Source organism: Narcine bancroftii, chromosome 1 (assembly GCF_036971445.1).
Source record: "Narcine bancroftii isolate sNarBan1 chromosome 1, sNarBan1.hap1, whole genome shotgun sequence".
Taxonomy (NCBI): Eukaryota; Metazoa; Chordata; class Chondrichthyes; order Torpediniformes; family Narcinidae; genus Narcine; species Narcine bancroftii.
The window spans coordinates 469,184,648-469,200,199 of NC_091469.1; the positions used below are offsets into that span (position 1 = coordinate 469,184,648).

Genomic DNA, 15,552 nt, shown 5'->3' on the forward strand with positions numbered 1-15,552 from the left:
TTGAGGATGGAGCGGAGACAACGCTGGTGGAAGCGTTCTAGGAGCCGTAGGTGGTGCCGGTAGAGGACCCATGATTCGGAGCCGAACAGGAGTGTGGGTATGACAACGGCTCTGTATACGCTTATCTTTGTGAGGTTTTTCATTTGGTTGTTTTTCCAGACTCTTTTGTGTAGTCTTCCAAAGGCGCTATTTGCCTTGGCGAGTCTGTTGTCTATCTCATTGTCGATCCTTGCATCTGATGAAATGGTGCAGCCGAGATAGGTAAACTGGTTGACCGTTTTGAGTTGTGTGTACCCGATGGAGATGTGGGGGGGCTGGTAGTCATGGTGGGGAGCTGGCTGATGGAGGACCTCAGTTTTCTTCAGGCTGACTTCCAGGCCAAACATTTTGGCAGTTTCCACAAAGCAGGACGTCAAGCGCTGAAGAGCTGGCTCTGAATGGGCAACTAAAGCGGCATCATCTGCAAAGAGTAGTTCACGGACAAGTTGCTCTTGTGTCTTGGTGTGAGCTTGCAGGCGCCTCAGATTGAAGAGACTGCCATCCGTGCGGTACCGGATGTAAACAGCGTCTTCATTGTTGGGGTCTTTCATGGCTTGGTTCAGCATCATGCTGAAGAAGATTGAAAAGAGGGTTGGTGCGAGAACACAGCCTTGCTTCACGCCATTTTTAATGGAGAAGGGTTCAGAGAGCTCATTGCTGTATCTGACCCGACCTTGTTGGTTTTCGTGCAGTTGGATAATCATGTTTATTGATAGTTCTGGTTCTGTTAAGTACACTATCACATCATCCGCAAATAGACTGATTTTATATTCCCTGTCTTTTATTTTTATTCCTTTTATATTATTATCTATTCTTATCGATTCTGCTAGTGGTTCTATAGCTAGCGCAAACAATAATGGTGATAGTGGGCATCCCTGCCGCGTTGACCTGCTTAAGTTAAATTGCTTTGATACATGTCCATTTACTGTCACTTTCGCTAACGGTCCCTCATATAATGCTTTAATCCAATTAATATACTTCTCCGGTAAACTGAATTTTTGCAATACTTTGAACAAGTAATTCCATTCTACTCTGTCGAAGGCCTTCTCTGCATCTAAAGCAACTGCTACTGCCGGTGCTTTATTTCCTTCTACTGCATGAATTAAGTTAATAAATTTACAAATATTGTCTGTTGTGCGTCTTTTTTTGATAAATCCAGTTTGGTCTAAATTTACCATTTTCGGTACCTGTTCTGCTAATCTGTTTGCTAATAGTTTAGCTATTATCTTATAATCTGTGTTTAGCAGAGATATTGGTCTATATGACGCTGGTGAGAGTGGATCTTTCCCTTGTTTTAGTATCACTGTAATTATTGCTGTTTTACATGAATCTGGTAAGTTTTGTGTCTCATCAATCTGGTTGATTACATCCAGGAGGGGCGGTATTATTAGATCTTTAAATGTTTTGTAGAATTCTATTGGGAGTCCATCCTCTCCTGGTGTCTTATTATTTGGTAAATTTTTTATTATCTCTTGTATTTCTACTGTTCCAAATGTTTCTGTTAATTTATTTTGTTCCTCTATTTGTAGTTTTGGTAGTTCAATTTTAGTCAAAAATTCATCTATTTTCCCTTCTTTCCCTTCGTTTTCAGTTCGGTATAATTGTTCATAGAATTCTCTGAAGTTTTCCTTAATTTCTTTTGGATTATATGTAATTTGTTTGTCTTTTTTCCTTGTTGCCAATACCATTTTCTTAGTTTGCTCTGTCTTAAGCTGCCGTGCTAAGATTTTGTGTGTTTTTTCACCTAGTTCATAATATTTCTGTTTTGTCTTCATTATATTCTTCTCCACCTTATATGTTTGTAATGTTTCATATTTTATTTTTTTATCCGCCAATTCTCTTCTTTTGGTTGTATCTTCCTTTATTGCTAATTTTTTTTCTATGTTTATTATTTCCCTTTCCAACTGCTCTGTTTCCTGATTATAGTCCTTCTTCATCTTGGTTGCATAACTTATTATTTGTCCTCTAATGAATGCTTTCATTGCGTCCCATAGTATAAACTTATCTTCCACTGATTCCGTATTTACTTCAAAGTACATTTTTAATTGTTTTTCAATAAATTCTCTAAAATCCTGTCTTTTAAGTAGCATGGGGTTTAATCTCCATCTATACATTCTTGGAGGGTTGTCCTCTAGCTCTATTGCCAATAACAGGGGTGAGTGGTCCGATAATAGTCTAGCTTTATATTCTGTTTTCCTAACTCTCCCTTGAATGTGGGCTGATAACAGGAATAGGTCTATCCTTGAGTATGTTTTATGTCTAGTCGAGTAGTATGAGTATTCCTTTTCTTTTGGGTTTTGTTTCCTCCATATGTCCACAAGTTTCATTTCTTGCATTGATTTAATTATAAATTTGGTTACTTTGTTCTTCCTGTTAATTTTTTTCCCCGTTTTATCCATATTTGGATCCAAATTCAGATTGAAATCCCCTCCTATTAGTATGTTCCCTTGCGTATTAGCTACCTTCAAAAAGATATCTTGCATAAACTTTTGATCTTCTTCGTTAGGTGAATATATATTAAGTAGATTCCAAAGCTCCGAATATATCTGACATTTTATCATAACATATCTCCCTGCTGGATCTATTATTTCCTCTTCTATTTTAAATGGCACATTTTTGCTAATTAATATAGCCACTCCTCTTGCTTTTGAATTATACGATGCTGCTGTTACATGTCCTACCCAATCTCTCTTTAATTTCTTGTGCTCCAATTCAGTTAAGTGTGTTTCTTGGACAAATGCTATATCTAATTTTTCCTTTTTCAGTAAATTTAGTAGTTTCTTCCTTTTAATTTGGTTATGTATTCCATTAATATTTAGAGTCATATAGTTCAGCGTAGCCATTTTATATTTTGTTTATCTTCTCTTTCCGTTTTTCCATCATTACCTTTTCTCCTTTTCCATTTCTGTTTTCTTATTTTCAACTCTTTACCAGACAACATTCCTACAACATCCAACATTTTCCTTATTCTCCTATTTCTATCTTCTTTATCCCCAACCTCCCCTTCCCCTCCTGAGTTGTCCTTTATCCCTTGTCGGACAACCACATCTCCCCTCTCCATTTGGATTTGCGAATCCACTCGCAAGCGTCAACTGATTTTGCAGTGACCGCTCTTTTCCCCCACCCAGCCCCCCCCAGAAAAGATTTCACTTTTTATATGTCACAAAGGTCACTCTTTTAATTCCCTCCTTATTCTCTCTATTCCATTACCTTCCCTTATTACTTCTTGTCTATACTATCTATGTTTTCCTCTAATTACAGATACTTTCACGTATGCCCATTGTCTCTATTCACTCTTATACCTCTTTACCCGCATACATATCAATCGTGGTCATTTTTACCCTCATTACCCGTCTTCATCCCTCAGTCTATTTTTGTCTTTACTCACATACATATCAATCGTAGTTGGATAATCATGTTGAGGAACTTTGGGGGACATCCGATGCGCTCTAGTATTTGCCAAAGCCCTTTCCTGCTCACGGTGTCGAAGGCTTTGGTGAGGTCAACAAAGGTGATGTAGAGTCCTTTGTTTTGTTCTCTGCACTTTTCTTGGAGCTGTCTGAGGGCAAAGACCATGTCAGTGGTTCCTCTGTTTGCGCGAAAGCCGCACTGTGATTCTGGGAGAATATTCTCGGCGACACTAGGTATTATTCTATTTAGTAGAATCCTAGCGAAGATTTTGCCTGCAATGGAGAGCAACGTGATTCCCCTGTAGTTTGAGCAGTCTGATTTCTCGCCTTTGTTTTTGTACAGGGTGATGATGGTGGCATCACGAAGATCCTGAGGCAGTTTACCTTGGTCCCAACAAAGCTTGAAAAACTCATGCAGTTTGGCATGCAGAGTTTTGCCGCCAGCCTTCCAGACTTCTGGGGGGATTCCATCCATACCTGCTGCTTTGCCACTTTTCAGTTGTTCGATTGCCTTATATGTCTCATCCAGGGTGGGAACCTCATCCAGCTCTAGCCTTAGGGGCTGTTGAGGGAGCTGGAGCAGGGCGGAATCTTGGACTGAGCGGTTGGCACTGAAAAGAGATTGGAAGTGTTCTGACCATCGGTTGAGGATGGAGATCTTGTCGCTGAGGAGGACTTTGCCGTCTGAGCTGCGCAGCGGGCTTTGGACTTGGGGTGAGGGGCCGTACACAGCCTTTAGAGCCTCGTAGAAACCCCTGAAGTCGCCAATGTCCGCGCTGAGCTGGGTTCGTTTGGCGAGGCTAGTCCACCACTCATTTTGGATCTCCCGGAGTTTGCGCTGAAGATGGCTGCATGCGCGACGGAAGGCTTGTTTCTTCTCTGGACAGGACGGCTTTGTAAGGTGAGCCTGGTGGGCAGCTCGCTTCTTTGCCAGCAGCTCCTGGATTTCCTGGCTGTTTTCGTCAAACCAGTCCTTGTTTTTCCTGGAGGAGAAGCCCAGTACCTCTTCAGTGGATTGCAGTATGGTAGTCTTCAACTGATCCTAGAGGGTTTCAGGGGACGGGTCCGTGAGGCGGGTTGCAACGTCGAGCTTTGCTTCCACAACACCCCAAACTTGTGTCACCTACTAACAAATTCTTCCATTTCTTTGTCTAAATCATTTATAAAAACCTTAAGGAGCAAGGGTCCCAGAACAGACTACTGCTGAACACTACTGGTCACTGACCTCCAGACAGAATATGTTCCATTTATGACCACCCTCTGCTTTCTGTGGGAAAGACATTTGTGAATCCACACAGCCAAATTTCCATGGATCCATGCCTTGTGACTTTTTGGATGAGCCTGTCGAGATGGACCTTGTCAAATGCTTTAGTGAAATCAGTATATGGGGGCCATATCCCCCCCCCCTCCCCACCTTGGTGGGGAGCCATAGCACATTGAACGGGGCAACAGACTGAAATCATGAAATATTTTATTTAGCCAAGTATTAAGGACCTCTTCATCTTCTCTGCCTCCAGGCACACACAAAGGTAAATGTTCCACTATTGTCAAGTAATACTACATTTAGAAGGTTACATACATGAAATTCTTTAACTTTTGTCGACCATAAGGCAGACAGTCATCTTTTTGTCCAATGCCCCTATTACCCCTGAGCAGTCCTTCCCTCACTAGCCATCCTCCTGTTTTTCATGTATATTTACAATGCTTTGGGATTTTTTTGACTCCTACTTGCAAAATCCTTCTCCTGTCCCCTATCTCTCTATCTCTTCTTCCTCCTTGTATTCCTTCCTAGCTGCCTTATAATTCTCAGAAGCCCTGTTGGATTTTTGCTTCCTAAGCCTTAAGTATGCTTCCTACTTCCTCTTGACTCTCTGTTCCACTTGTCAACCATGGTCACAGTATGCATGTAATAGTTGACCCTCTAAATTTTATCCTAAAAATTGGTTAGCAATATTCAAATATTACCTGGTATGTGTACCTTAGATTATTGAAACAATACAAATTAGCAGTTTAAAAAATGCGTGCATGAATAAATCAGAATCAGGATTTGTGGTCAGAATAAGACACGAAATTTGGTGTTGTGCGGCAGCATCATAGTGCAAAAGCACACAGATTGTAACCATGTTGTAACCATGTTATAATGTGATAGGTTCTTACATTATGTAAATGTTATTACATACATCTATTTCTTAATTACATTTTAAACAAAATGTACATGTAAGAGTGTATATAATTTTTTCATGTTTTGCTGCTCTCAAACTTCTAAAGCTTATCATATGTGGCTCTTACATTAAGCAAGTTTAGCCACTCCTGATCTAGGCTCTTACATTAAGCAAGTTTAGCCACTCCTGATCTAGGTTCATTGCCCATTACTATTGTGTCAGGAAGCCTCTAGAGATGCAAATTCTATCTTATCTAACCCTTCTGCACTTCAGAGATGCCAATTAATGTTGGGGAAGTTGAAGTCGCTCGTATTTTTTGGGAGAGGTGGGGGGAGTGTGGCATGATGGCAAGGGTTGGAGATGTGAAAATACGTTGCTCCTGGCAAAATTAATCAAAACCAGACTAAAAATAATTTTAAAAAAAAATTCTTCAATTTAAAAACTTCGATCTTCTTACCAATCGATATATTATGGCTACAAGGAAAGGAAAAATTCAAACAAGTAAAATGGTTGCTAAAGAGGTTAGTACAACTGGGGAAAGTTGGGCCTACCTTGACGATGGAGCCTTGGGGTCAAGTTCCTCCTCCAAGAGCGACTCGTGCTGCGATGGCAAGGATTCACATGACTCCAGCGTTATCTCTCCGGGAAGCCAGCAAAGATGGCGCTGGAGTCCCAAAGAAGACGATTGAACTGCAGACGTCATAGGAACATCTGTGCCTGTGAGAAAGTTTGCACATCTGCACAACTGAGCAACCGGTTTCCCTATGGGGAACAGATGAATCGACTAAGGCTGAGGATACAACTTTACTAAATGTTGAATCAGAATTATCTGCCAGTCATTCAGAGGAACAAAAGAATGAAGATCAAGACAAAGAAGGAAGAAAAAGTTTCAGAAAAATTGGAGGGAGCAGGACCAGAATTTGAAAAGGATGAAGCCCACTGATTCAAGGGATTGAAGCAATACAATTCAGATCTCCTAAAGCCAGAACTCAAGGTATGGAAGCTCATGAACAAATCTCTATCAACCAAATGCAGTTAATTTGTAAACATATGGATTTGCAGTTTATATCTGTCAGAAGTGATGTTAAAGCACAATTTGAATATGTTGAGAATGAAACAAAAATATATACTGAAGCTGTTGATAAAGTTAAAATTCAAGTCCAGAAAATTGAAGATGATATTCAAGACTATTGTTATGAATTAGAGCAATGTAAAGATGTAGTTAATAAAATGGAAGATTCTTTTATGGCTTGGGATGTGCAAAGAAAAAGAACTTTTACAAAAGATTGATGTATTGGAAAATCATAGTCACAGGAACAATGTGAAGATTGTTGGGTTGGTTGAAGATTTCAAGGGCTCTATCCAGCATAATTTTTTTCAAAAGTGGATTCCGGAGTTTCTGGGTCCTGAGAACTTTCCAAATGGTCTTGAGCTGGATCGAACACATAGGGCTAATAGAAAGAAGCCATTCCCAGGACAAGCACCATGTTCGATTTTGATTAGATGTTTACTTTATCAAGATGAATGATATTAAGAGTGCCAGTGCAAAATGCCCGAAAGTACCAAGGTCCATTAATAGTGGAAAATGAGGGGATTTTTTAATGCTGATTTAAGTATGTCAGTTGTGAAAAGAAGAAAGGAGATTAATCCTGTGAAATCAGTGCTTTGGAAAAAGGGATTTTAATTCTTTTCGATACCCAGCCACACTTTGTTTTCTGGGGAAAATCAGTCACGGTTTTTTACTGATGAAGATGAAGCTTTGGAATTTGCAAATTCTCTTCTGAATATTAAACAAGATCAACGAATGGATGCTCAGTCAAGTCACTCAGCAAGTTTTGGCAGATCAACCTGAGAAGAAGCAAGTTGCAGATCAGATGTCAAAGCAGGAAGAATTGATTGACATCGATGATGACCAAGTGAATCAAGATCTTGAAGAAGCTCTTTATACTTGTACATTATATTAATTAAACAGTTTATTTAACGCGACCCTGCTTTTTTTTTGTGATGATTTTTTTTTAACCAAACTCTCATTATAATGGGGTTCCACTATATCTAATGGTGAGAATTGATTTCTGGCCTGGATCCTTGAAGCCCAGTATCTCAGGAGTGGAAATGGAGAAGATATTTCCAGCAGTAGGAGAATATAGGAGCAGAGGGCACAGCCTCAATTTAAAATGATGTGCCTTTAGAACAGAGATAAAGAGATATTTCTTCAGCCAAAGGGTTTTGAATCTGGAATTTGTTGCCATAGAATGCAGATAATTAAACCAGAAATTGATATTAGTAAGGGTGTCAAAAGTTATGGGAGAAGGCAGGAGAATGTTTTTGAGAGAGAAAATATATCAGCCATGGTTCAAATGATGAAGCAGAATATATGGGCCAAATGGCCTTATTCTCCCATGTCTTGTGCAATCAAGCTGATAAACTTTGCTGCATTCCCTCTTTCATATCTAGAGTTGTGTTGCATAGCAACAGGGTTTTGGAATACATTTCCATGCTGACCAAGTTTTTTTTCTTTTTTTAACCAGCACTTGGCCAGTTATCTTCTATATTTTGGCAATTCAGGTGCTGATCCAGGTACACATTGTGAGGGTACTTTCAAATTCCAATCAACTTTATGGAAAAGTTTCTTCCTCAGATCCCCTTTAACTGATTTTATTGTTACCTCTTCTAAAAAGATTTTGATTCCTGCTATCTATCTTTCTATGCACTCATAATTTTGTATATCAGATCTTTTCTTAGTTGAATCTGTTCCAAGGAAAAGAAACTTCACCTTGGTTCAATAATTGCAAAGATGCATTGTAATTTGAGCATCTCTTGTAATGTAGTGGATTTATGGGTGGTCCCATTCTACAGAAATTCAGGACAAAGTGAATTCTATCACCAAAACCTAGCATGGTTAATGGAACTTTTCCCTTCATTGCAGATGGTATAGAGTATAAAAGAAGGGAAGAATTATTGCCACTTTACAATTTGTGGCAAGACAGTATCCTACAAGCTGCTTTCATCTTTTTTACTTGGAGACAGAGGAGAGAAGATTCATTTGGTTAATTTTTTGGACAACTTTTGAAGGAAGGTTGAGTAGATTGGCCCTATGTTCATTGATGTTTAGAAGATTATCTTATTGAAATGTTGCATTCTGAAGGGGATTTGGAACAGAATGCTGAGAGGATGTTTCCCACTAGTAGACAGCTGAAGATTTATTTTTCTCAGGGGCATATCTTTAGAATTCTAGATCCTAGAATGTTGTAGAGGAGTCGTCTTTGTATATATTGAAAATGGAGATTGACAGACACTTGCGCTGCAAAAAAGTCGAGGGGAATGGAGAATTCATGGGGAAAGAGGTATTGAGATAAAGATACAGTAAGCCATGGCAAAGGAGATTTAAGTGGGTGATTGGCCAATTCATGCTGTTCTTTATGCTATGAATACAGAGATTATAAATATTACTTTGGCAATGCGAGCCCACATCCAAGCACAGTAAAATCCCTGTATCCAGAATTCAAGCCACCATCAGCCTCAAGAAACAGGCAAATCAAAATCATAGAAAATAAATAGGTTTTAAACAAAAGAACTTGAGAAATAGGAGGAAAATAGGAACTATTGATGAACATGGTGAGGGAAAGTATACCTTTAATTTGAGCCAATAGAAGTGGGCAATATGGCAAAAATCTGGCAAATACCATAAGTGGAAGGGGAGAAGGAGACAGCATTGAGTGCTCTTAGATTGATGCTGGCCATTCTTGAGGCTGTGATTCAAATGAGTTGATACAGTGCACATAATTTAAAGGATATTATTTGTAAGGAACCTGATACTGGCCCAGCTACTTGGTGTACAAAGGCCACCAAAGTTTATACGCCAGTGCTTCAGCTAGGCAGCACAGGTAACGGTAGTGTTATGAGCCCAGAGGACCCCAAAACCCAGCAGCAATAGATATTCACCAAGAAAAATGGTTACTTAAACAAAAGTTGCTTTTAATTATCTTTAAACATGAAAATAGAATCAAACTTTAACTTATCACTATTAACTTACTTAACCTAACTTAACCCCCTTCTAATTCTAAGCACACATGTATGTAATATGTGTGTAAGTTCAGAAAAGTTATTTGGTTCACAATCCAATCTCACTTCTCATTCCTCCAAGTTCACTGGTTGCGGGCAATTCTTATACTATGCACAGAATTTAACATTTATAAAGTTCACCAGGCTTTGGTGCTTGAAAGGTAAATAGTTACCGCTCAGGAAGGTTCTTGTCGATTTTCAGACAAGTGTCTGTGGATACTTTTCAGCCACAAATTGTGTTTTTGTAGTCTGTACCTATGATTTGAGGGCAACCAGTTCTTTTTCCATATATAGGTACATAATTTTTTTATTTGAAATTCTGAAAGCCAAAACCTCTGAAAACCGAATATTTTTTCCATGGCTGTCATCTGCACACCAAAGTGTTTGCCACCAAACATGACACAACTCACCCCCATGCAGTGCCGCGTCTCAGTGCTCCTGCCCGTCGAAAGTCACCATATTTTCAGGTGTTTAGCTTAGTTTGAGCCAATTTATGTGTGAAGTTTTACTGTATGTTTTAAAAATAAAAAGAACCCGAGTAAATTTCTCTCTCTCTCTCTCACTCACACACTCATTCATAACTGTTTATAGCTTTTTGAATTAGTAGTCAAACTGTCTCTTAGCAATCAGACTTCAAGCAGACTTTTCATGTCTCAAAATGGTTTCTGTGTGTGTCTGTATGTGACCCTGAATCCAACTCTCAAAATAACTTGAAGAAAATATATTTTATAACTAAAGATTAATAACAATTCCATCACAGACATCAAATATGGTAATTTGTGATGATGGAAGAAAGCAAGGTTAAGGGGATAAAAGATGAGGTTACCCATGAAATCATTGAATGGCAGAGTCGTCACAAGAGGCTATATTGCCTACTCCTATTTCTTCTGTATTTCATTATTGTATTCTCAGAACCAAAATAGATCAGGCATTGTTAATACCATCTTGATTTCAGTGCTATTTTTAATGTAGCTGAAATGAAGTTTTAGAAGCATGTTATTTTGGTGGATTTTTGTATTGCAGGGCCTTGTACTCCTCTTCAAACAAACATCTGGATGAACTGTTACACCTGTGAACTTATAGAAGTGTCCTGTCCGCATCAACAAAAAAGAAAATCGAATCACTCCAGAAGAAAAGCTTTTTATTTTGCTTTATGTTAAGAAGCTCTGATGTAATTGGATTTTGCTTATGTTGAACAAAGATATCTATAAATCTGATTTGGTTACTTATGCCAATTAGAATGAATTGGAAACTGACACCTAAAAAGGCATGCAGCAATGTTTTTTCCAGGTGAAAAAAAGCAAAGGTTTTTTGTTGAAAATGAAATTTTATGCTTTGTTTTTGGACTGTAAATGTTCACCAGGAGATGTCACTGAAGCATACATAATATTGCAGTGAAAACTATTCTGTTACCATTGTGACTGTATGTATAACATATTATGTAGAACTTGTTTTAAAATGGATTTGCTGAACTGTAAAATCCTGTTGCCTGTAAATGAATTTTGATTTTTTTAAATTGCTGAACATGTATTATGGTGCTATGGATAAATATTTGATAAACATAAATAAATAGATTAAAAAGCATTTTTCTTGTTTTCACATTCCTCTAATCTCCCTCTTGTCTACCCTACTCCTGGGACCCCAATTTCCCCAAACTGAAAGCAAAATATTGAATCTACAGAGCTTTGAAAAACAGTAATCAAACTGCAACTTGATTTTTGAAGATTAAATAACCAAGAGCCTTATTATTTAAGATGTTAATGTTTTTTTGAAAATCTCCCCCATTATTCTTCATGATTACTTTATGGGTTCTTATATCACTGGTATTTTGTGCACCACAATCTCAATGCTTAGGACAGTGGATGGAGTGTACATTGGGATATTCAAGAGGTGTACATGGGGTGGGGTGGGGGGGGGGGGGGGGGGGGGCGGAGGAGAAGTATAATGCATTCCAATGCTATCCTTGCCTGTGCTTGGAGATGATGATGATGATTTTCATGTCATGTGCATTGAAAAATTTACTTGTAGACTGAAATCCTCACTGCATAATAAGATTATTATTAATAGAAATGCTTTGGGGAGCTGTGTAAAGTTTTTTGAGGAGGGTGATTTACTAATGATCACATTACTGAATATTAACAGAAGAAAATTAGATTCTCCATGCAAACCTAGACAGCTTCAGTCTAGACAGAATTGTGAATGGAACTCAATGCTGTACTTGTCTGAACATCCCCTGCTCTCACCTTCGGGAAAGATAATTTCTTAAAAAGTTAAAGATGGCTGAAAACAGACAACTCGACCCCAGTGATATGAAAAACTTCTGACGTCATGAAACAGATGATTCACCACCACATCTGTATCCATCTGCACGAGCTATGATTTTAGCCAGCGGTAGGTTTTCCCAAATTACCATCTTAAATTTTACAAGGGCTTCTTTATTACATGTGAAATACTGTAGACAGTGGCACCTTGAGTAAAAATGGTTATATTTCTTCCAGAGATGCAGCTTGACCCACTGAGGTTCTCCAAGAGATTGATATTAAAAACAAAACCTACTTGGTTAAAGGCCGCCTTTAATTTTGTAATGGATCTTGTTAGAGTTGGGGATGTTCACTAATGCTTGTAGCATTCATAATTCCTGAGATAATGGCCTGCATTGATCAAAGGCTGAATTGAAGTTGAGTATAAAGTAACATTTAGTTGCTCATTTTGTGAAATTTGCCACTTTTATGTTTTGATCAGCCTGCATTGAAGTCTGAGTTCAGGAATAGAGGCATTCTGCTTCAATTATATACAGCTTCGGTGGAAATACATTTGGAATATTATGTACAGGGTTGAGCTCTCTAGCTGAGGAAAGATTGTATTCATAGGTTAAATGCTTTGGAGATGCTAGATTTAATATATGAGCAGATATTAAGCAGAATAGGCCTGTCCTCAAGTGCAACACATCAAATGCAGAAGCATTTAGAAGAGAATGGTTTTTTGATGTTAATGGAATGAAGAAATGTGGGGTTAATGCAGGGCTTACAAAATATCAGCCATAATCTTCCTGAACTGCAGAACTGGCGTGGTTTTTTTTAAAAATTGTCTTTATTATCTGATTTGTGTACAAGGAATCTGGATCTTGGGGGTGGGGGGAAGAAGTATTCTATTTGCTGCCATTTTTTAAAATGGATAATTTCACATTCTCCACATTGTTCTTTAGTTTCCATATTTTCCTCATCTTTTCTATATGCCCATGGAGTCTCCGGGCATACTCCTCACAACCTATAAAACTACCTGATTTTATATAATCTGCAATTTTGTTGTTCTTATCTATCTGATGTAGAATGTGAGCATCGAGTCCCCAGCATCAATTGTTGTCACTCCTTCCTAGAACCTCAACTGGAAAATAAGGCTATTTTTTTTTAATGCTGAAATATTGAGCAGGTCTGGCACAAAAGCAAACCAGGAGCTGCCGGACAGTTTCATCCATACCAGAACCCCCCCCAGATGCTGCCTTGGAACATTGCCAGCATTTTCTGCGTTTATTTCCAGCGAAGGCAGTTTTCTAATTTTCACGTGTCCTTGCATCTGGCGCACCCAATTGAGCATTTTTGTAATTTCCCAGGAGTCCGAGTCCAGATTTTTGATTTACACATTAATGAGATGAAACTAATTATGATCATTTTTTATCATTGGTTTTATCTATGCTTTTGTAATGAAATAAGTCAATCTGTTTTTACTTTGAACGACTGAGAGAAGTCGAGAAACAGTTTTAAATTGCTACAGTACTATTAGTATCCAAAATGGGACGGGATGAGAGAGGACGTTCCCGCCGATTGAATGTAAAAAAAAGAGACCATTTCTCAGAAAACAAAGACATTTCTCCTGATCGTGCCCTTGGCTTTGACAGCGCCCATCTGAACCGTGATGAATGGGGGTGCAACGCATGCAACCATCAATTCTCTTTGGACTGTCAAGACAGCGCCTGATCTCGCTGCCAGGGGACGGGGCCGAGGGCGCCCACGGCTCAGGTTGGAGGGCTCTGAGCCGTGATTGGCACGCGGCGTGGATGAGCAGGGCCGAGGGACACGCAGAGGGACGAAGACGGACTGGCCCGGGAGCGGTGGATGAGAGTGGACTGTGATTGACAGGGACCCGGGCTTGCAGAGGGGCGGACCCGCAGTGACGATTGACAGTCGGGGGGGGGGGGGGGGGGGCGGAGTGAAGGTGGTCGGGCTGGAAGCCACCGATCACTGACAGCAGCTGGAGAGCGCTGCTTCCCTTCGCCCCTCGCCCATCCATCCTCTCGCCCAGAATGGATGGTTAGTCAAGGTGCCATGGACGAAGAATGATGGAAGGGATCTACTCCATCCTCCTGCTCCTGTCCGGGCTCCACTCCCGTTTGATCGCGCGAGCGGACAGGAAATTCGGTAAGTTTGTCCTTTTTGTTTGTTTCTGTGAAGATGCCCGTCCTCGGCCGGCGATCGAGCAGGTGAGGATCCTGCTCTGGATGAGGGCGCATCAGGTTGCGTGCACCGGGGTTCGAAAGCTGCAAGAGGGAGACAGGTTGCAGGGAGACCTTCCACCAACCTGCCTCGCATCCAGGGGCCGGGCCGCCCGCAGGTACCCGGGTCTTGCCTCCCTGTCAGCGGGACGGGAGCGGGAGCGCTGGTCAACCGGTCAGCCCCGGGGCGCCCTTCACCTCGAGCGGCGGAAACCACTTCCACCCATCAGGCCGGGCACAATCTGCTCCCTGCAGGCGGAATGAGCTCATCGTGGCGATGACCGGGCTCCGTAGATCGTTCGGCCCGTCCAGATCTTGCTTGATTCCGTTCACCAAATCCCCCTTCCCTCACAACCTTCGCAGCCCTTCATCCAGCAGGATCCAACGAATTAATCTCATCCAGTCCTCAAAATTAAGAAATGTTTCACCATATGACAGACGAATGTGCTCAGTTACTCAATACTCCCCAAACAAACACACAAATGCACAAACTGTCACACACACACACACACACTGTTACACTGTTACACTGTCACACATACACTGTTACATTGTCACACACACACACTGTTACACTGTTACACTGTCACACATACACTGTTACATTGTCACACACACACACACTGTTACACTGTCACACACACACACACACTGTTACACTGTCACATATACACACACTGTTACACATACTGCCACACATACACTGTTACACACACACACTGTTACACTGTCACACACACACTGTCACACACACACTGTCACACACACACTGTCACACATATACACACACACTGTCACACAAACACTGTCACACATACACTGTTACAGTGTCACACATACACACACCATCACACACATACACACTTACACACACACACTGTTACACTGTCACACATACACTGTTACATTGTCACACACACACACACTGTTACACTGTCACACACACACACTGTTACACTGTCACATATACACACACTGTTACACATACTGCCACACATACACTGTTACACACACACACTGTTACACTGTCACACACACACTGTCACACACACACTGTCACACATATACACACACTGTCACACAAACACTGTCACACATACACTGTTACAGTGTCACACATACACACACCATCACACACATACACACTTACACACACACACTGTTACACTGTCACACATACACATGCTGTCATACACATACACACACTGTCACACACATACACTGTTGCACACTTACACTGTCACACACACTGTTGCACTGTCACACATATCCACACACTTAACACTGTTACACACACTGTTACACACACACTGTTACACACACACTGTCACACACACAAACTCAAATACATACACTGTCGTGCAGAAACACATATACACATATACTCATA

At 40.3% G+C, this 15,552-nt stretch overlaps 2 protein-coding genes across 6 annotated transcripts in view; both read left to right on the forward strand.

The window, feature by feature from the left end:
- ncapg2 (non-SMC condensin II complex, subunit G2) overlaps window positions 1-11,257 on the forward strand; it is a 113,266-nt gene extending 102,009 nt beyond the window's left edge. For all 5 annotated transcript variants that reach the window (XM_069914732.1, XM_069914727.1, XM_069914728.1 and 2 more), the window contains one exon: window positions 10,697-11,257. In XM_069914732.1, the coding sequence (XP_069770833.1) occupies window positions 10,697-10,748 (52 nt within the window). In that variant the 3' untranslated portion in view covers window positions 10,749-11,257. The remainder of the gene's footprint in view (window positions 1-10,696) is intronic.
- A 2,637-nt stretch (window positions 11,258-13,894) lies between these two features.
- The window catches only part of ptprn2 (protein tyrosine phosphatase receptor type N2), a 1,138,884-nt gene continuing 1,137,226 nt past the window's right edge, over window positions 13,895-15,552 (forward strand). The window contains exon 1 of the mRNA XM_069914734.1: window positions 13,895-14,088. Within this exon, the coding sequence (XP_069770835.1) occupies window positions 14,007-14,088 (82 nt within the window). The 5' untranslated portion in view covers window positions 13,895-14,006. The remainder of the gene's footprint in view (window positions 14,089-15,552) is intronic.